Genomic DNA, 20,591 nt, shown 5'->3' on the forward strand with positions numbered 1-20,591 from the left:
TGCCTGGATTGCTATATACTTTCCTCTTAGAATTTATAATGGTTATATCCTCTTGTACCAACCCATTTATCATTATGTAATGTCCTTCTTTATCTCTTGTTACTTTGTTTTGAATTCTGTTTTGTGTGATACTAAAACTGCAATACCTGCTTTTTTCTCCCTGTTCTTTGCATGAAATATCTTTTTCCATCCCTCTACTTTTAGTCTGTGCATGTCTTTGGATTTGAGGCGAGTCTCTTGTAAGCAGCATATAGATGAGTCTTGCTTTTTTATCCATTCTATTACTCTGTGTCTTTTGATTGGTGCATTCAGTCCATTGACATTTAGGGGTGATTATTGAAATATACGTACTTATTGCCATTGCAGGCTTTAGATTCGTGGTTACCAAAGGTTCAAGGTTAGCTTCTTTACTATCTTACTGTCTAACTTAACTCGCTTATTCAACTATTATAAACACTGTCTGACGTTTCTGTATTTCTCTACCTTCTTATTCCTCCTCCTCCATTCTTTATGTTGGGTGTTTTATTCTGTGCTCTTTTGTGTTTCCTTTGATTACTTTTGTGAGTAGTTAATTTTATTTTTGCCTTTAGTTAGTATTTGGTTGGTCTGCTTTCTTTGCTGTGATTTATTTTCTCTAGTGACATCTAATTAGCCTTAGGAGTACTTCCATCTAGAGCAGTCCCTCTAAAATACCCTGTAGAGGTGGTTTGTGGGAGGCAAATTCCCTCAACTTTTGTTTGTCTGGGAATTGTTTACTCCCTCCTTCATATTTAAATGATAATCCTGCTGGATACAGTATTCTTGGTTCAAGGCACTTCTGTTTCATTGCATTAAATATATCATGCCATTCTCTTCTGTGCTGTAAGGTTTCTGTTGAGGTCTGATGATAGCCTGATGGGTTTTCCTTTGTACGTGACCTTTTTTCTTTCTCTGGCTGCCTTTAATACTTTGTCCTTGTCCTTGATCTTTGCCATTTTAATTATTAATGTGTCTTGGTGTTGTCCTTCTTGGGTCCCTTCTGTTGGGCGTTCTGTGGGCTTCTGTTATCTGAGAGACTATTTCCTCGCCCAGTTTGGAGAAGTTTTCAGCAATTATTTCTTCAAAGACAGTTTCTATCCCTTTTTCTCTCTCTTCTTCTTCTGGTACCCTTCTAATGCAAGTATTGTCCCATTTGTATTGGTCACACAGTTCTCTTCATAATCTTTCATTCCTGGAGATCCTTTTATCTCTCTCTGCGTCAACTTCTCTGTGTTCCTGTTCTCCGATTCCTATTACATTAATGGCCTCTTGCACCTCATCCAGTCTGCTTTTAAGTCCTTCCTGAGATTGTTTTATTTCTGTATTCTCCCTCCCAACTTTATCCATTAGCTCCTGCACATTTCTCTGTAGCTCCATCAGCATGGTTATGACCTTTATTTTGAATTCTTTTTTAGGAAGATTGGTTAAGTCTATGTCACCAGGTTCCCTCTCGGGGGATGTCAGAGTTATTTTTGTCTGGATCAAATTCTTCTCCCTTTTCATGGCTATAGAGGTAGTCTTGGGCAGTTGGTGTATATTTCAGCTGGGAGAACAAAGTCCCTTCGCCTTCCTTTCCTGTGAGAACAACGACCCCTAGCAGCTTGTGCTGGGCAGTTGTGCACAGATGGTGCCTCTGAGTCTTCCCCTGATGGCTGCGGAGTAGGCTCTGGGCAGTTGCTGTGGGTCTGGCCTCTCCCAAGCTGCTCGCTGCCATGGTGGGGCTGCGCCAGAGGGGGAATGGACGGGAGGCTGTTTATTGCCGTGAGGGGCCTTAGAGCTATGCTGCCTTACAGGGGGTAGGGTGCCCAGAGTTCTCCGGGGTTCCCAGCTGCTGAGCTGAGTGTGCCAGGATCCTTCCATCCAGCTGCGAGACCCCTGTCCCTTTAAGACTTTGAAAAAGCACTCGCTTTTCTTTTGTCCAACGGGCACCATTGGCGGGGACCCGCTTGCAGATTTTACTGTTCTGTTTCCCTAATTTCCAGCACACTATGCACTGTTTGTCTGCGCTCCTGGTGTGGATGACTAGGGCTGGGTATTGAACAGTCCTGGGCTCCCACTCCCTCCCCATTACGACTCCCTTTCTCCCACTGGGGAGCTGGGGTTGTGGGGGCGCTCGGGTCCCACCGAGCCGCGGCTTGTATCTTACCCTCTTCGTGAGATGCTGAGTTCTCATAGCTGTAGATGCAGCCTGGCTGTTGTACTGTATCTTCTGGTCTCTCTTTTAGAAATAGTTGTATTTGTTTTTATTTTAAAAAATATGTATGGTTTTGGGAGGAGATTTCCGCTGCCCTTCTCAAGCTGTCATCTTGGCTCCTCCCCCCACAGTGTTATTTTTAATCACTTTGTGAATTACAGTGCTGTTCACCCTATGTCAGTCTTTATTTCACATGGATGCCTTCATGTAGAGTAGAAAAATTATGATAGTTGGTTCCATGAAGCCCTCTAGTGATAACACCAAAGATTACAATCAGGAAAACAAAACTTACATGCAGTGGATGAGCTAATGTGAGTAAAATGGAAGATACTATTGCCAGGATCCTCACCAGAACCTAAACTGGTCGATTTAATTGGCCTGCTGCTAGGCTACTGCTTCCACACCCATAGACAATAAGCTATTACTGGCTGAGTCATTATATAAAGAACCCTTCCCAGAGGCAGAGTTGTGGATTACGGACCTGCAGACTGTTGGGTGCATGTGATTCTAGTGTCCAACAATTGATGGGAGAATAAAGCCAGGTAGAAACCTTTTAACCCCAGGAATGTTCCCTTGTCATTTCTCCATCTCACTGAATTCATAGTGAACTTGCCTGGGGTTGAAGCCCTCAGGCAAGACAGCTGACTAGTAGTACTTGGCCCTTTGAGTTTAAGATGTAATCTTCCAAAAAATAGTTAAACTCATTAATATTTCTATTTAGTGGAATTCTTTAGGAAGTCATTTTATAATAATAACACTAAGTTGCAAAGCTTTAAAAACAATGAGCTTCAAGACTAGTAGATCAGGTTAACTATGAAAATATTAAAAGGAAAAAATAAAGTCATTTAAAAGCACGAAAGGGGAGAGGGGTACAAAAATTGTCTTGGAAGAACATTTTAAATGTAAGTTCATTTACAAACATCATTTTCCAGAATATACTATCCAGTTAGCTTTCATTCCTACTAATCTTATAAACCTGGCTCCATAGTAATAATGCTTTAGAGGCAAACTAATGAGCTTAATTCATTTTCTATGATTCTGTTTTGACTTACTTGTCTAGTTGATTTGCCAATGACAGGCTGGTATTTACTTCTTCTTGGTGTAATTGTTTATATTTCTCCAATTCAGCTTTAATAGAATCTTCTTGAGAAATTTTTTTGGAGAGTTGAAATTCCAGATCTTTAATTCTGAGTTCCATTTGCATTCTAAATGAAGAATTATCCTTTTCTCTCCACTGCTGTAATCTCTTTTGTGATTCATCCTTTAAAACAAATTAAAAGAATGAGTTTTTTAAGTAAGTATAATCTGAATAATTATAGCATATTTGTTTCCCTTAGTTTTGACTCAGTGTTTCAGAAAGCAATTTTAAATGTGAAAAAAAAAGACTTGAAGTTTAATATATTTACCTTAACCTCATCTGAATTAAATCTGCATTATAAAAATAAGGTTGAATCATTCTTATTTTAGTACTCATATAATCTGACATTTCAAAGAATAACAATCTATAGTTAAAATATTAAAACAATATAATCCAAGAATATGGTATACTTTTTAAATAACAATTTCCTTTTCCTCTTGTCAACCAGTCTTAAAAACTCTAAATGATTGTCTAACGAGAATGATTGTGAAAGATGGATTTTGTGATAATGATGGAAACTGAAATATTTAGGAGAAACACATGCTACCATCCTTCCAGAAATCTATGAAACTAACTGGCATAAAAATAGAGGAAACAGATAAATGTATATATCGAAAATGTAATCTGCAGGGAGACGAATTAACGCAGATTACAGATTAATAAATTAACCTGTAAAAACCAATCGACTTCTTTTAATTTTTCTGTTCTCTGTCTTGCTCTTTCTTCAGTGTCCCATCTGTACTGTTCCATCTCTAGTGAAATCCTTGCCATGTGAGTTTTAAGGTTTCTGACTTCTGAAGATGAAACTTCCAGTTTTCTTGAAAGATCAACAACCTACATGAATGAAATAAGTGAGTTTGGTAATGAAGGTAGACTGAGAATAGACAAAGTCAAAGCCAGTATCAATTAAAATAAATTAAATTATAATAAAATGTTACCCATACCATAGTAGAGTCTTAGAACACTGAACCTTGAATTACTCAGAAAATCAAGAACAAAATTAAAACCACCAGGAGTCAAAATAATACACCATTTGCTGTTATTTTTGCCATTACAACATTTGCACTTGGTTTTATGCTCTTATTCCCATGTTGTTTCTCCATAAAGTTATTATATGTCACCTCTCAGTAGGAAAGGTCCCCCATCCTAACACTTCATAATTAAAAAAAAAGTTTCAGAACTATCACACTGACTTATTTAGCCCTAAGTCAATAAATGCCTCCTAAAATAAGACTCTAATGATCTATAAATATGTATTCTAAGGCCATAAGCCTTTTTCTCAACTACAAATGTTTTATGCTAATTCAAATCAGTTTCCAAGGAAAGGATTGTCACAGTTAAGGAGAATTTATATCTCCCAATATGGAATTTTAGTGAGATGATCCATACATTTTTTTGAACAATACCACAACTCCATAGTGCTATCTTGTTATCTTTTGTTTCTTACCACCAAATAAGAAAACATAATTAACAAAAAGAAAACCTGTTGTAATTTCAGCGATACTGAGCTGGGAAGAACTACTTTTGTTTAGATACAGTGATTATTTGGTAAGACAAGGTGAGTGGATGTGGTTTTTACAAATTCTTACAAATTTTACATTTCCTGTGAAATTCCCTCCCCTTTCATATGTGTGGCATTACTACCTGGTTTCTAGTGAAGAGCATATGGTGGAACTGCTGTGTGAACCCTATGCTTGGTTAGAAAGTGTTAATACAGCTTCCACCTGATATTCTCTCTCTAGGGAGGCTCACACTAGGAACCCAGCCACTTTGTTGTGAAGCACCCCAGGGCACCTAGTGAATCCTCACAGAGATGTGCCAACTGAGACTGATGTAGCTTCTGTGCCAGCCAAAAGCTGACTTCAACTGCCAAACAAGTGCATGTGGCACCTTTAGGTGATTCTAGTCCCCAGTGGTGTGTCATCTCAGCTGAAGCCAAGAGGAGAAGAAAGAAGCACGCCTCACTGAGCCTTGCCTAAACTGTAGATTTTGAACAAAATAAGCACTGGTTTGAGCCACTGGGTTTTGAGGTGGTTCATCATGCAGCAATAAATAACTGGCACAGATACTGAGATTTAAAATGGGGTGCTGCCATTAAAAACAAAACAAAACAACTAAAACACATAAAGAGTGCCTTTGAACAGGGCGATAGGTGGAACCTGAAAGGAGGTGGAGAAGAGTCATAATGAAAACCAGCAGGGCCTCTGGGAGCCTGTGAGTGGAAGCCTGACAGCCCCTGAAGAGGCTGACAGCAAGGGCTTCTAGGCAGGGAAAGACAATGGCCCTGGAACCTGGAGGAAAGGCGACTCTTGCTCCAAAGCAGCTGAAAGTAAAGATCAATGAGCAAGATAAGCTGAAGAATTTTACACATAAAGGAACTAGGGCTTACTAGGGTCAGATATCTGTTTCCCAATTACAGCCTTTCCTCATGTCTAATTGCCAATAATTCTAAAAGAAATAACTTCTGAACTAAGACCAAATCCAGGGTGCTGCCAGGAAAAAACATGGCCTAAGGTTGCAGCCAAGACTGTAAAATCCTTTGTTAAGACCTCAGAAAGCTTTATGGTGGTGCCTCAAATTCTTCTAAGGATCTTAATCAGAGTTTACACATTTTAAGGCACCCATCCTACAACAGCTTCACAGGAAGCCCAAAGTGAAGAGCTTATCTCACAATGACTCATGAGGGTCCCTTTCCTATTGGCATGAACCCCAGTAAAATTCACAGGAAACTCAAGGTTTTTAAAAACGGTATTAGCAAAAGCACTGCCTGGTAGCCTGGACTGAGAGAGACGGAGAGAATACAAATGAAAAGAGAGAGGCCTTTGGGTCTTAGAAGTTCTACAGGGAGGAAGCAGGCTGAGAAAACAGATGTAAACACAGGTCATTTCTTATGAACAGGACAGAACTGAGAGCTCAGAGGCACAGCAAAGGGCCACGGAGAGGCATTCCCATGATTAGGACTAAGTCTTCCTCAGAGAACTAGCAGCCTGCAGAAGGCTTCCTTTCAGAATGGACTGATGTGTCTCCCATTTTCCATTCTGAATGAAAATCTTGAGCAGGTCAGCAGAATGTTGGCTCTGTGGGTGGTGGTAGATAACTTGCCTCTTCAGTTCTCAATCTTTGTATTGAGAGGAATTGTACTCCAAGGGCTAAACTGTAGAAACCACAGTCCAGGCTCCTGTCCCATCTGCACCTGATGAAGATGTAAGATCTCAGACTCCAGCCTGAACTGGATGCCATCGTCACTGAGGCTTGGCCCACAGGTATAGGGTAGGGGTGAGTGTGTTTTTCTTGTCTTCTTTTCCTTTTCTTATGGAAATGTTTTATATATCTTGACCAGTGGATATACACTTTTGTTGTTGTCTCTTTGGCTTTTTTATTTCAAGTATAGTTGACATATGATATTACACTGGTTTCAAGTATATAACATAGTGATTGGAGTGTATTTTTCATGTGGGAGGGTAATTAAAAATTGTGTTTTTTAAATGTGTCTGTACTTTTAAAAATTCCATTGATTTCTTTAAAAAAGGAAGGTTATGGGCCAACCTTACTGACTTGCTCCCAGTGAACAGAACATGGTGAAGGTGATGCTATATGAATTCCAAGGCTGGTTGGCCTGGATAGGCCAGGTGTTCCAGCTGCCCAGCCCAACTAAAGTTCCAGCCAGGGCCCGGCGCCAACAATCGGACATGTGAGTGAACTAGCCTCCAAATGACTCCAGCCTCAGCCTTGGAGCTGTCCCAGCTAAAGCTGAAGGAAGCAGAGACAAGCTGTCCTGGCCACACTTTCTGATGGAGGTTTGTGAATAAGATAATGTTATTTAAGCTACTGAACCTGGGAGTTTATTAGGGTAAAACAGATAAACAGAAAAGTTGTGAAAAAAGGGATAATATGAAAACTAACTTATTTGTGGCGAACTGATTTTCAACAAGGGTGCCAAACAGTAGAAATGAGTCCCCTTTAAAATGGGTTATAATAAATGTTGAGATTAATTTATTAATGGAAAACAATGCTAATGAGAAGAAGCAGATGACTAGAAGACCTAAGAAGTTCTTCTAGGGTTCCCTTCAATTACAAATTCTTACACCCTAGGCATATATGCCTCTTCAGAATTTTTCCTCAAGTTAGGGGATAGGGTAGACTGGTAAGCAAGGAGAGACATAGGATTTAAAGAATAACAACTGAAATGCTTTTGTAGCCAAAAATGAGGCCTTTGATCTGATTTCAATTAACTGAAATTCTAATAGACAGCATGGAGTATTTATTAATCATTCTACCACTCAATCTTCATTTTCCTTTCCTCAGTGAGGAAATAAAGAGAAAATTAAGGAATCATTTTTAATCTTCTCAGTAGTAAAATAAATGCAGTATCCTTTGGGCTATTTAAGTACAATTTCTCCTTTATCTTACCTCAAGGTTGTCAGTATGGGGAGGTAAGACCATCTCATCTTTGTATTGCATTATAGTACTTCTCCCTATCATACAATTTAGCTTTGAAATTCTGATTAAGAATATTGTTTATTCAATGACTTAGTTACTCTTGAGGGTTTTTTTCCTTGGGATAGGATGACATATGATACCGTCAGTTATGCACTGAGCTATAAAGTATAGCTATCCATCTTGATTTAAGTAAAAGGAGGTGGATACAGAGAACTGAGGTTTCTGAGAACATAGGATCAGCACCAAGAACAAGGTTGGCCTCAGGATTACACACAAGAACCAGGTCAAAAGAAGATTTAATTGTGAATAGAAAGATGACAGATTAGCAAGGCTTCCAAAGAGAAAGCCAAAAGCCCAGACTTCATCTCTTCCTTCCTAGATGGTGAAATCTATGTATGGATCAGTCAATGCCCTATAATGAGTCACTGAAACATAATGAACTACACAGACTGAGTCAGCAGATCCTGTGACCCAGACATGCAGATGGGAGTGAGGTGGAGGAACACCGGTGAGAAACTAAAGGTGTGAATAGAGAAAAGAAAGGGAATGGGCTCTACCTTTGTTGTTAGTCTGACTTCCCATCATGGCACAGCCAGCAGGGCACAAGCTGGACAAAGGTTCTCTGAAGCTAAAAGTGTCCACAGGAGCTGAGAGAAGCAAGTGGTAATATTCAAGATGACCGTGAAAGAGTCCTCACAATATTTGATTTGGTACTGGCATAAGGATAGACATGCTGCAACCGTATTAGAATTGGGGATACAAAATAAACTCTGGTGAACTGATTTTCAACAAGGGTGCCAAAAGGTTAAATGGGTCAAGAATAGTCTTTTTAAGCCATGGTACTAGGGCCACTGAATATCCACATACAGAAGAATAAAATCAGACCTCTACTTCATAGCATATATACAAAGTTAACTCAACATGTAAGCGCAAAAATTATAAAACTCATAGGAAAAAACAAAGATGTGTATCTTTGTGACTGGATTTGGCAATGGTTTCTTAGATGACACCAAAGTAGAAAAGCAGATTACCTGGATTCATCAGGACAGCGAAAAGGCAAGCTAAAGAATAGGAGAAAATACTTGAAAACCCTTTATCTGATAAGGGATTTGTATCTAGAATATAGAAATAACTCTTATAATTCACTTATAAGAAGACAGTCCAATATTAAAATAGGCAAAGGAATCAAACAGCCAGTTCTTCAAAGAAGATACCTGAATGGATAATAAGCACAGGAAAAGATGCTCAACAACATTATTCATCAGAAAAATGCAAATCAAAACCACAGTGAGATGCCATTTCACACCCACTATAGGATGGCTACAATAAAAAAAGACAGATGATGACAGATGTTGGTAAGAATGTAGAAAAACATCAGAACCCTCAAGCACCACTTGGGAAAGAGAAAGTTAAGACACATAACTTCCTGCCTTTTACTATGCTGTTTACAGCTGGGCCTGCATGCTAAATTAGTTGCCTGGGTTGCAAATTATTTGATTAGTGCTGAAGGAGAAAAAAACCAGCAGATAGGTAAAGTTAAAAAATAAATTGGGCCTGCATAATTAACACAATAAAGACATGGGCTATGCTGAGGTACCCTCCTTTATCTGGGGAATATTCAAACATTCCAGGCCAAGTTGTTCCTGGCTTTTTAAGCTTTAACTGATTAACTCTGGGTCTTTTTCAGTGGGCTTTTCCTGGCCTTACTCTTTTCCCACCCCACTCATATCTATTTTTCTGACTAACAGCCGGATGTAGATAATTTTCGTAATTCTCTGTTTGGATACATAAGCTGAATCTTTTCACATTTTTACAGGATATTTAAAAGGGAAAGGAAATGAGGGAAGTATCTCATTTCAACTGGTTTATATAATGACCTTTTGTACAATTAACCTGAAATCCACGAAACAAATATATTCTACATCCGCAACAGTGAAGGTAACAAAAATTACAATTTTCTGAAACATTCCATTAAACATTATCCTGTGGTTTTATTTGGCTTGCCTCATCATGGCAAAAGAGATCTGTAAAAAAAAAACAATGGTTGTTACTAAAAAAAAAAGTCTCAATTGATGTGAAGAGTGATGCGTAATTCTGTTTTCCTAAGGATAAATATTGTAAGAAAAAATGGATAATATAAATGGCAGAACTTAAGTCAGAGTTTAAGGAATAAGTACATTGTAAAGACAGTAGAATTGTAATAAAATTGTTATAATGAAAATATAAAAGCTGTGCACAGAAATTAATATTCTAAAACACTGTGTATTATTTCATTAGCTATAGATTAACTGTTGGTATGTTAAATTTCATACATACCTGACTTAGGGCTTGATTTAATTTCTTCTTTAAGTCCTGTATCTCATTAGTATAGTATGAGGTAGCTGCAACGAAAGTCTCTGACTCAAATCGTATTTCTTCACTGTCAGCCAATTCTCATTGGAGTTGTCTTACAACTACCTAATAACATATTTTTTGTTAATATATCACTCTAACATATGTATTTTGAAAAATGTCACTGCATTCATCAATTCACCTTTTCCTCATGCATACACATTCCTGTTTACTGAATTTTGTGTGATCCTCCTGTCTAATCAGTATTGTATACTTAAGACAATGAATTCAGCCCCACTATCCACTCCCCCTAAGAATTTGCAGAGCTTTATCGCCTAGGGTAGTCTCAAGAAAAAGAAAAACATATATGTGAGACTTGGAGGTGGTAAATTGTATGTTGTGAAAGGTTTTCCCTTTTTTCCTAGTAACCTAAATTGACTTGAGAGTTCCTCACATACTGAATCCTCTGTGTGAGTCCTTGCAATAGATCCCCATCTGAGAATAAATATGAAGCCATGCCAATGGGACTCAGGCCCTAGGTAACCAGGCCTCTACCTGCCTCCCTGACCTTGGTTCCTATAACGCACTCCATTCCCGCTATAAACAAATCCTGTCACTGTTCATTAGTCTGAAAAAGAGATCCAATCACAGACAGTTACAGTTCTCTTTGTACTGGACACACTTATGTCCAGTAAGTTTGTTATGTACTAACCTAGGTCTTATAACCTCTCAACTACATTTCTCCTTGAAATGAGTACTGTGAGCAAACTATTTGTAAATATGTTTGAAGTAAATTTTAAATAGCAATGGGAAAAATCAAATATGGTTTTTTGCTATACGTCATCACATTTGTCTTAAATTATGATGTATTGGAGAGCAGATGCCTTTAAACAGGTCCTAATACACTATTTGAGACTAAAATGTTTCCAAATTTAATTCAAATTGACATGAATCAAAATAAAATTACACCAACTGAAAATGTATAAATGCTACTGAAGGAAAAGGACTGTGACATACAGCATCGGCCCTTCATCTCATCTGGGAAATCTGGAATAACTGTCAAGGTGAGCCACTTGATTGAATCTAGAGGTTCATTTTAAGTATGAGCATTTCCACTTACCTGCTTCATCACGGTATTAAAATGTGATGACACAAAGACTAAAATTATTATTTAAGCAGTATAAGACTAAATTATAAAAGAACATAGTCAACACAAATGTCTTTCTTCAAAATAAAGCACCTGCCAAATTAATTTTTTGCTGGATACAAGCACGCCTTTAAGATATTTATAGTCTATATACTTTTTGTATTCAATAGACTCAACATTTTTCCATAATCAAGTATTACTTTGAATTTTCTTTCCGGAAGTTTGAAAAATGTTTATTTTCCTGGATACTTACTTCTAGTTCTCTTTTCTCATTTTCACCTTGATTCATTCTTTCTTTGAGATGATTAAAATCATCGAGTAATTCTTTATTCCTTCCTTCTAGGGTAAGACATTTTTCCCTTTCAGTTTGGAGTTCATTTTCAGCTTTGTTTTGAGCATTATCCAGGTGCTGTCAGAGCAACTCATTTTCATTTTGTAGTTGAGATAATCTCTTTTCTAAGGACTCCTGCTTTCTGATGTATTTATTCAGTTTACCGTGTTTATTCTCATACATGTGTTCAATGTTCTTCTTTTGACAGCGTATATGGCTTAGGTCTCTTTGCACACTTTCTAAATCGAAAGTCTTTTCTCTAAGGGCATCTCTGGTGTAACTCAGCTCAATTTCCAGGCTACTGACTTTACCTTCAGCTTTAGAAAGTTGCCGAGAAAGAATGCTCATGTTTTCTTCCAGATTAGACATATCAAAATTCATTTTGTCCAGAAAACAAAACAACTCATTTCTTGCTCTACGACTATGGAAAGCAGGTCCTAGTTCCCTTTCTGATGCCTGACTTTGCTCATGAACATGGGTAGCAGTAGATAGTCTAGAATTGTCTGATACAACTTCTGTCTCCAATCTTTCTTTGCTTGCTTTTTCATTCTGCAACTTACAACGTAGCACTGTATTCTCAGATGTCAGGATATCAACTGGACACATCACTGACAGTGATACCAGGAGAGTCCGAACCTGGAAAATCGGAAAACAAGGTTTCTATGGGATAGCCTGAAAGTAATGATACAAATTTGGCTAACTTGTGCAATGTGTTCATCCGAGAAGCACTCCCACATCCTCCCCTCCCCACTGAAACCCACTGCTCCCTCACCGCTTACACGGGCATTTTACATGTCCTGTATTGCCATTCAAGTAGGCAAGCCTAATTAACTAACCATGGTCCTTCATTTTTTTCTACTTTTATATTTTCTACTATCACTTACTTTGACTTGCTCATCAGTCTCTATCACCTATTCTATATTCTGTAGAGCTTTATCAAGAACTAACATTCTTCAAGTTATGAATTTTTTTATTAATGAAATTTATGGGAAACCACTTATTTTATATTTAAACATGCATAATGGTTATTGGGTACTGTAGACACAGTTTTCAAAAAAGTTGTCAGTGAATGGCATTAGTTTAATTACAGGATGCACCAGTATCTTCAGAATTCACTTGTTAAACCTGGATAAGCACAGTCAATTTATGTGAGAAAAGACAGCCTTGAGTGACCTGTTTCCATGTTAAAAGAGGGCAAGTTGACTCCAGAGTACAGAGTGCCATGGGATAGGAAATGAATATATAACAAAATAATTTTCTTTTTTAAGACAAAATCATCAGATTTAAACTTTAAATTTTAAACAAGTGAGCAAAAAAATAAATTTGGATGGAAACTTTGAAGCCCTTCCATCACAAGGACTGGTAAAAGTTTCATCCATGAGCCCCGCCTGGCAGTCCCTGGAGTCCCAAGATCCATCTGCTCATGGGGTCCAAGAGGTCCAAGTATTTTTCGATAAAACTCAATGTTACTTGCCATTTTCATTCTCATTCTCTTTACAAGCATATAGTGTAATGTTCCAGAAATATGGTATGTGATAATATCAGAGCTCTAATGACTAATGTGATGTATGATCATGTATATTTGTATTTAAAATTTTTCAGTTTTAACTTCTAATGTTGTGACTATCAATAGATACAACCCATTTAACTAAAAGTTCTTAGGAATTCTCAGTAATTTTTAATACAGAGGAATCCTAAGACTAAAACATTTCAGAATTACTGTTTTAAAAGTCTACCAATATTTATTAGAGTATAATAATTTTGCCCATTTTTAATAATCGAAGACCTCTCTCCCTCCTTCTCTCTCTCTCTCACAAATGGCCAACATTGGAAGTTGAATAAACTGAGCACCCAGACTGTGTTCATTTCAGTACCATTGGGTGAAGACTTCAAGATGGGCTGATACAAATCCAAAGAAACAAAAACTTCCTTTGGCTGTGTTGCCTACTGTTTTCCTTCATTGTGTCCTCTACATGAGGGGTCATCAAGGTGTGGCCCACAGGCCAAATCCAATTTGCCATCTGGCTGCGAAACAGTCGTCTGGGAGCAGTCATGCTTATTATTCACTTATGTCTTGTCTATGACTGCTTCCAAACTACTATGGCCCCACTAAGCAGATGTGACAGCACCTAGTCTCTCTCATTCTGTTTTGACTTAATGAAGTATGAAGCTGGTAACAGGCCATGTTGGTGTAACAGTATGTAAAATAAGCTGTGTTTCTCAACGAGGCATGGCTTTTCTGACTCCCGTAGTGCCAGCAGGAGACTTTAAGAGCCTGTCTCAGCAGTACTGCTGCACACCAGTGAAGTTCTGAGTGTCTGCCATTTATGTATGGTTCCAGGAAGTTATTGCTGTGTTCCCAGTTTTAAAGACAGTTGTTTTTATTAGTGAGATAAATCAGGATGTAATAAGAAACATTCATGTACTAAATGTAATTCATTTGTTGTAAAACATTCTATTTTTATTAATCTTTTTTACCTTATTTTCTACTTTATTATGAAAAGTTCAATTTGTTATAAGGTGATTATAGAGAAAAGATACAACATTTAACTTAAAAATCTTTATGTACACAAAGATATATGGGATTTTAGGGGTCATGATTAAATGAATTCCTTTTCAGATGATTGAAATAAACACCATCTCAGATTTTAAATTACCTACATTAGCTTGGACTAAATTACCTACAATATTGGACTGTTAAGAAAGAAATAATATACATGCAACTTATATACTGTTTCTTTTCATTTGGTCTTTCATTATCAAAACTCCCTTATTCTTACTTTATCTATGGTAGACCACCAAGAGCAACTCACTATCCCAACTCTTACCTGGAGAAGAGTTTCGATTATTTTGAGAAGAATTTTTAATTCCCTTGTCCACTTTGTACATATCAATTAGTTGGCAAATGCTATGTGTAAAGAAAGGTTATAAATAATATTACTACTTTAGTACTGATTCGAAAAACATTTACCAAATAACATTCCTAAGAGTATTTTGGATAATAACAGGTAATACAAAGCCTTAATTAGCCAATTTACTCCAAATTTCTAAGTATTATAACTTTTTATTAAGCAAATAATTAAAGATGACAAGCAGTAAGATAGTAAGGTGGACCAGTCATGAAATGAGGGCACTATAGCTCAGTAAATGAGTCAGAGTTAGCGTGCCATAACGGACGGATGTGTCTTGAACTCAGAAGGCCTAGCTCTATAACCAACAGCTATTTGTTATAAGCTGCTTCTCTTCAATTCAAAGTCTTGCTCTAGAAAGTAGGGATCTTGCTGCCTCATTTTACAAAGTTGTTGCAAGGGTTTAATGAGCTACTATACCCCCAAAATGCTCGAAGAACACTCGAGGAATGGAATGATTTCCTCGAGAGAAGTTTGCTCTTCAACTTGAAACTATTTTGGAATGCCAAATAAAACCCAGTGTGTTTTCACATTTTCTACCAAGTTAGCTGCCATGTTCAGAAAATGTTACTATGTTTGGTTATTCACTGTTCTTTCTTTGTGGTAATTTAGGGGATCTCAGTTATCATAAAGTTACTTACAAATATACTCCCTCATTAAGTTGGATGACAGCATTGTCCCCTATCATTGTAGCTAATCACACCAAGGGCACAAAACAATAGAAGTCAAAACCTGGTGTCGACTGCTACTTTTTCCTCTTCATCTACTCAAACTCTGAACCAGCAGGTATCTGAATGATGTTTCATCTCCATGTCATCTCCAGTTGATCCCTACTCTTGCACATGTGGATTCTGATGAGACATGGATGGGGCTTAGCTCTCCTAATGCCAAGTAACCTACTTGAGATTCAGAGATTCCTGTTGAGTGGCTGGCTTTCTTGTGAGGTCAAATCTGAAAGTATTTTGAAACCTGAACTCCACTCCAGGTACTTCAGAAATTTTCATTATTATAGAAAACAGACCACTTAAGAGGTGAACCTTAATTATGGAATCTCAAGCAAAACTGGTTCCACTATTAGGTCAGGGCAATATGGGGTGTTCCATGACCTAAGAAGCCTGCTACCCTGTGGCTACAGAACACCCTAGCAGAAAGGCAAGTCTAATCTCTTCCTGCAGCTTTATCTGAACCTCTCTACTAATATCTGCAGCTAATGGTCCCACCTAATATTGGCAAACAGGACAGACAATATCCTAAAAGGGTGATTCATTGTGAAGGTCTCGGGCTAGGGTGCAGGCTCTCCATAAGGCTTTTGAGGGCATGGAGAAAAGTGTGGCTGAAGCTAGCAGGCCCAGCTGCCAGAACAGGAAGCTCATGCTCTGGAATAGTGGCTGAACATAGAAGCATATGTATGTGAACTGAGAAAAGGTGTGGCTTTTCTAGTCTAGTGTGGATCACCATGAAGACAGGAATCTAGAAAGGCAAGGACATCCTGGGAGCAAAGGTCAATCAGGACTGCCTGCAGGGCCATTTCAGTAGCAACACTGCAGCAGTACAAACAGTGGAAACAACAGAACATAGAATGTCCTTTTCCCCCCCTCCAAGTGACTTATGAAAGAGCACTGTCTCTTTGGTCTTAGGGAAACCCTTGGGTTCTTGGAAAATTCAGAGGAGAGAGTACAGGGGTAGTCCCCAGGGAAAAAGAAAACAGGATTTTCTGCTATCCTGAATATGGCCAGGTAACATTAGAAAAATCAGAGATGTGACATTATTTGTGCCCCATGCATAGTGGTTATACATAGAATTAAATGGATAATGTTATGTCTTAAAAGTCCTGTGATAAAGAACCGGGCAACATTGCTACTAGTCTAGCTTTTTGCTGGGTTTCTGGCTGATGACATGGACTAACTCACTGCCATTCCAAAACTTCGTGAACCAAACTATGAAATCTCACCTTTTACATATTAAGTAACAGTTATTTTAAACTTTAGTTGAGTGGTAGCTAGCATTTTAATGTGAATACTTATGTATTAAAACCTATATTATGAGCATAATTTTCTGCAGTCCATCCAAGGGTATCTTCCAAAAGGACATCAATAGCTCGCCGAAGAAGCAGCCTGGCTATAACTGCTGATCTATTATCTATAGCAAGCATGAGTGCTGTTCTAAAATGAAGGAAAAAATAACTTCACCCTTAGGAACTTTGTTATTAAATAGCTAACTTGATACACTTTACCAAGTCAAAATCTTGCCTGTCTGTGCAGAACTGACCATTCACATGTTCAAGGGTTCATCTTTGTAAATTACCTCCAAGACTAAAAGGAAGGGACAAAAAGGAAGCCTTTTGTCCCACTTGGCTATTATGTAGTAGAAGTTGCTACTTTAAAGTCCTCTGATGGACAAGAAACTACTGTGAGGTCACTTTTCTGAAGTAGGTGAAGATTTAAATGAAGAATTTTCCATTTCTTCCTTAGTCTGGTATATTATACTTCAAAAAGACAGAAGTCAGATACATTAAAGCTATTTGCAGGCTTATAACAATATTAGTAATAATGGTAATACTCATAGTTGCAGTTAAGATGCTATGTGCTAGGTACTAAACTAAATGATATATCTATAATCTTATACATAACCACCCTTAGAGTATAATTCTTTTTCATATCAAATATAGTGGTGCTGATAAGTAAAGTTCCCAAGGTCACACACCTAGCAAGCAGGAGAGCTAGGTATCACACCCAGTCTTGTGAGAATCTAAAGCCCACCTCTTTTGTCTTTATCACCCACCTATGATTTGTCTTTAGTAAATGGAAACTTTGTTCAATTAAAGCTATCTTTCTTCCTTCTACCATACCAATGAAAAATAAAAACATCAAAATATACTAGAAGTGAAAAAGGATAAAAACTGATGAGTCCACAGTATCTGGTAATAGTCATTAACATTCACTTAAGAATAACCTAGTAACATCAGTATTCTTTAAAGTATGCAATTTAAAGCAAAGACACATCCAAAAGACAAAAATCAATTCCTTTTTATGCTCAACAAGCATCTTTTAGGAAAAATTGTATGTAAAGTACAGGTAAAAAAAACTATAAAAGAGTTCAAAAGTTCAAAATTGTGTCTTTAAACTAAAGAGCCTGTACTTTATAAAAACCAATATGAAACCCACCCTTTAGCTAATCTAAAAATCATCAGCGAAAAAATCAGATTTCAAATGTCATCAGCTAATATTGTAAAAGCACCCTGCTGTATAGACTGCTGCCTAGTCAGAATCATTGCTTTTCTACTAATTAATGATGTGTTGATATTTTCCACTATGTAATTATCAATTAATCTTCTGCTTAATCTTCTGATGTGTTTATCATGACACTAGAGAAATATAAGGTTTAAAAAAAAATACTGTACCTTTTATTGTTATCAACAGCATGCACATTTGCTCCTTCAGTTAGTAAATATTTTGTCATTTCATACTTTCTTTGCCTTATAGCTAGCAAAAGTGGTGTGAAGCCTTCCTGTAAAACAGCAAAAACAATTTATAACTTACAAAACCACATATTCCTAAACTGAATTAAAAACTTATGAAAGACCCTCTGCCCTTAAACATATAATATAGAAGGAAAATTAAAAGTGGCCCCTTCCTTCTCAGCCCTCAGTTTTCACCTGCTGCTCCTTCTCTGGCAATGCCCTTCCTCTACACCTCTTCGACAGACTACCGGCAAAGGCATTCTCCACAACTCACTGCAAACACTGAAGTCTTCCAGGAAGTCTTTGCTTCCCATCACAGTATTGACCATGGTGTGCTGTACTTGCCTTACTGCTTCCATCTAAACCAAGAGTTTCTTGAGGGCAGGGGCTATTTCTTAATCTCTCTATACCTCCAAACTTGAAAATGTAGTAGGAAGTGCTTTAACTATTTTTACTGAGTTAATAACCTAAGTGATTCTCTATAGGGTAGTGTTTCTTGCAATAATTATTCCAAAGAATACGTACTTTACCAGAAGTTAATGACCATGCCCCAGTGAAGATTCCATGATCTATATTTGAGAAATATTTTTAAACTGTGCTTTATATGTGTAGTACTAAAGAAATCTGTTTAATTATGCTTACTCCCTATCTGCCCAATACTTCTTTGTTGCAAACATTAACATTTGAGGATTTAAGTGTTTCAGGGATAGTTTTGTCAGCTTTCCAGTAAAAACGAAGGTTTTTCCCATGTATACAAAATTGCCTGATTCACTTCTATCAATGGTGTCAGGTTCCAAGATGTCAATGTCAGGCACTATGGCTTCGAATGGGTCACTAGGAAATGGGCTCTGAATTAAAAGAGACAGGCTTCAAATGAAACAATTGCTTATTACTAAATGGTCCATGGGTTTTGTCCTATAATAAGAAGAGAGTTTTGTTTTATCTTTGCTGTTATTAAGCTCAATATGAAATTTTAACCTCAATTGTGATGATAACTCTGGGACCCCAAATTTTTTCAAAAATCTTTTTATTCTGGTTTCCATTTTAATTGCTACTTAAAATTATATTCCAGGCAAAATATGAATCAAATAAAAATATAATGGCTTATCAATAAAACTTCTAATGGAAGTTACTAAATCACTTGCATTTTTAAGGAACAATGCTGAGGGGAAAGATATATTTTCTGCACTAAACATATAACCTAACTGACTATAACCATGATCAACCTCATCAGGTTTACAGACATTCCAATGGGAATAGGATTACCTATACCCTACTACATGTAAAAAGTTATTTTAAAAACCACTCATAGAAAAGATGGCAGTGTGAGAGGTAAGACACAGACCTCCTCCTAAAACCACATATAATATGAAAATACAATTAATACAACTAATCCTGAAAGAGCAACAGGAAAGAAGGCGGCACCAGACTGCATACACCTGGAGAAAAGAACAGACCTCATGGAACAGGGTAACATACCTGACTTGGCGGGACCGATCCCCCTCCCCCACCCCAGCTCACCAGAAGAGGAAGAGAAACAGAGCAGGGAGGGAGTGGAGGCCTGGGACTGCTGAACACTTAGCTCTGGAGATCTGCTGTGGGAGCACGACCTTACATTGCATGGTGCTCTGATTTAGTGTGGTTGGAAAGCTAAGACAGGTGGAATACCTCAAGAGATGGACATTCCAGCTGCGAGCGGAAAACAGGGATTCATATCCAGCTGATCTGGGTAGGCAGTCTGAGAGACTTCCTAAAAGTGAGAGGCTGCTAAAGGGGTAAGGATTTGGCGACGCTTACTGCTCAGGAGAAAGGACAGGTAGACAAAACTGGGTGCACCCCACCCAGAAGGTTGGGAGCTTAAATGATCTTGAGGCTATCCATCCCCATGGCTCTCTACACAGATCCAAGGCCCCTGCAATGATACATAGCATGCTGTGTCTTACTCCTGGCTAGCCTGCAACTGGTTCAGGCTCATAAACCGGCAACCACTGCCCTGGTGTCAGGACAGCCAGAGGGAAGCCCTGCCTACGGAAGCTACAACCACAAAGACACAGAGGCTTACACCTGTGTGTTTGGCCCAATAGTTCTGGCAGTAGAGACAGGCATAGCAGCCAGGAAGCAGGAAACACCATTTTTCTTCCCCACCCCCAGGCACCAACACAGCTCCCTTGCAGCCCCCGACATCACTACAGGGGTTGAAAAGCTCCAGAGAGTAGAGCTTCTGGGCACTATAGGGCACCACAGATGAATTATGAACTGTCAAAGGAACCTGATTCAAAGCAAAATTATGAATACACCTGAGAAAGATTCCAATGAAATTGACATCATGAATCTTCCTGAGATTTTAAAATAAAAATCATTCTAAAATTCATATAGAACCACCAAAGATCCTGAAGAAAGAAAAAAGTGGGAAGAGATATTGCCCCCCAACTTCAGGCTCCACTACAAAGCCACAGTAATCAAGACAATTTAGTACTGGCACAAGAACAGAGCTACAGACCAGTGGAACTGAACAGAGACTCCAGACATTAACCCAAACATATATGGTCAATTAATAATATGATAAAGGAATGATGGACATACAATGGGGAAATGACAGCCTCTTCAACAGTTGGTGTTGGCA

General features: G+C 38.0%; 1 protein-coding gene across 1 annotated transcript in view; it reads right to left on the reverse strand.

Moving 5' to 3' along the window:
- LOC140847930 (ankyrin repeat domain-containing protein 26-like) overlaps positions 1-20,591 on the reverse strand; it is a 46,414-nt gene that overhangs the window by 8,970 nt on the left and 16,853 nt on the right. Inside the window, exons 4-9 of the mRNA XM_073229597.1 lie at positions 17,909-18,015; positions 14,428-14,507; positions 11,522-12,235; positions 10,107-10,247; positions 4,020-4,184; positions 3,265-3,473 (exon numbers count right to left, since the gene is read on the reverse strand). Of these exons, the coding sequence (XP_073085698.1) occupies positions 3,265-3,473; positions 4,020-4,121 (311 nt within the window). The 5' untranslated portion in view covers positions 4,122-4,184; positions 10,107-10,247; positions 11,522-12,235; positions 14,428-14,507; positions 17,909-18,015. The remainder of the gene's footprint in view (positions 1-3,264; positions 3,474-4,019; positions 4,185-10,106; positions 10,248-11,521; positions 12,236-14,427; positions 14,508-17,908; positions 18,016-20,591) is intronic.

This window comes from Manis javanica, chromosome 2, assembly GCF_040802235.1.
Source record: "Manis javanica isolate MJ-LG chromosome 2, MJ_LKY, whole genome shotgun sequence".
In the NCBI taxonomy this organism is placed as follows: Eukaryota; Metazoa; Chordata; class Mammalia; order Pholidota; family Manidae; genus Manis; species Manis javanica.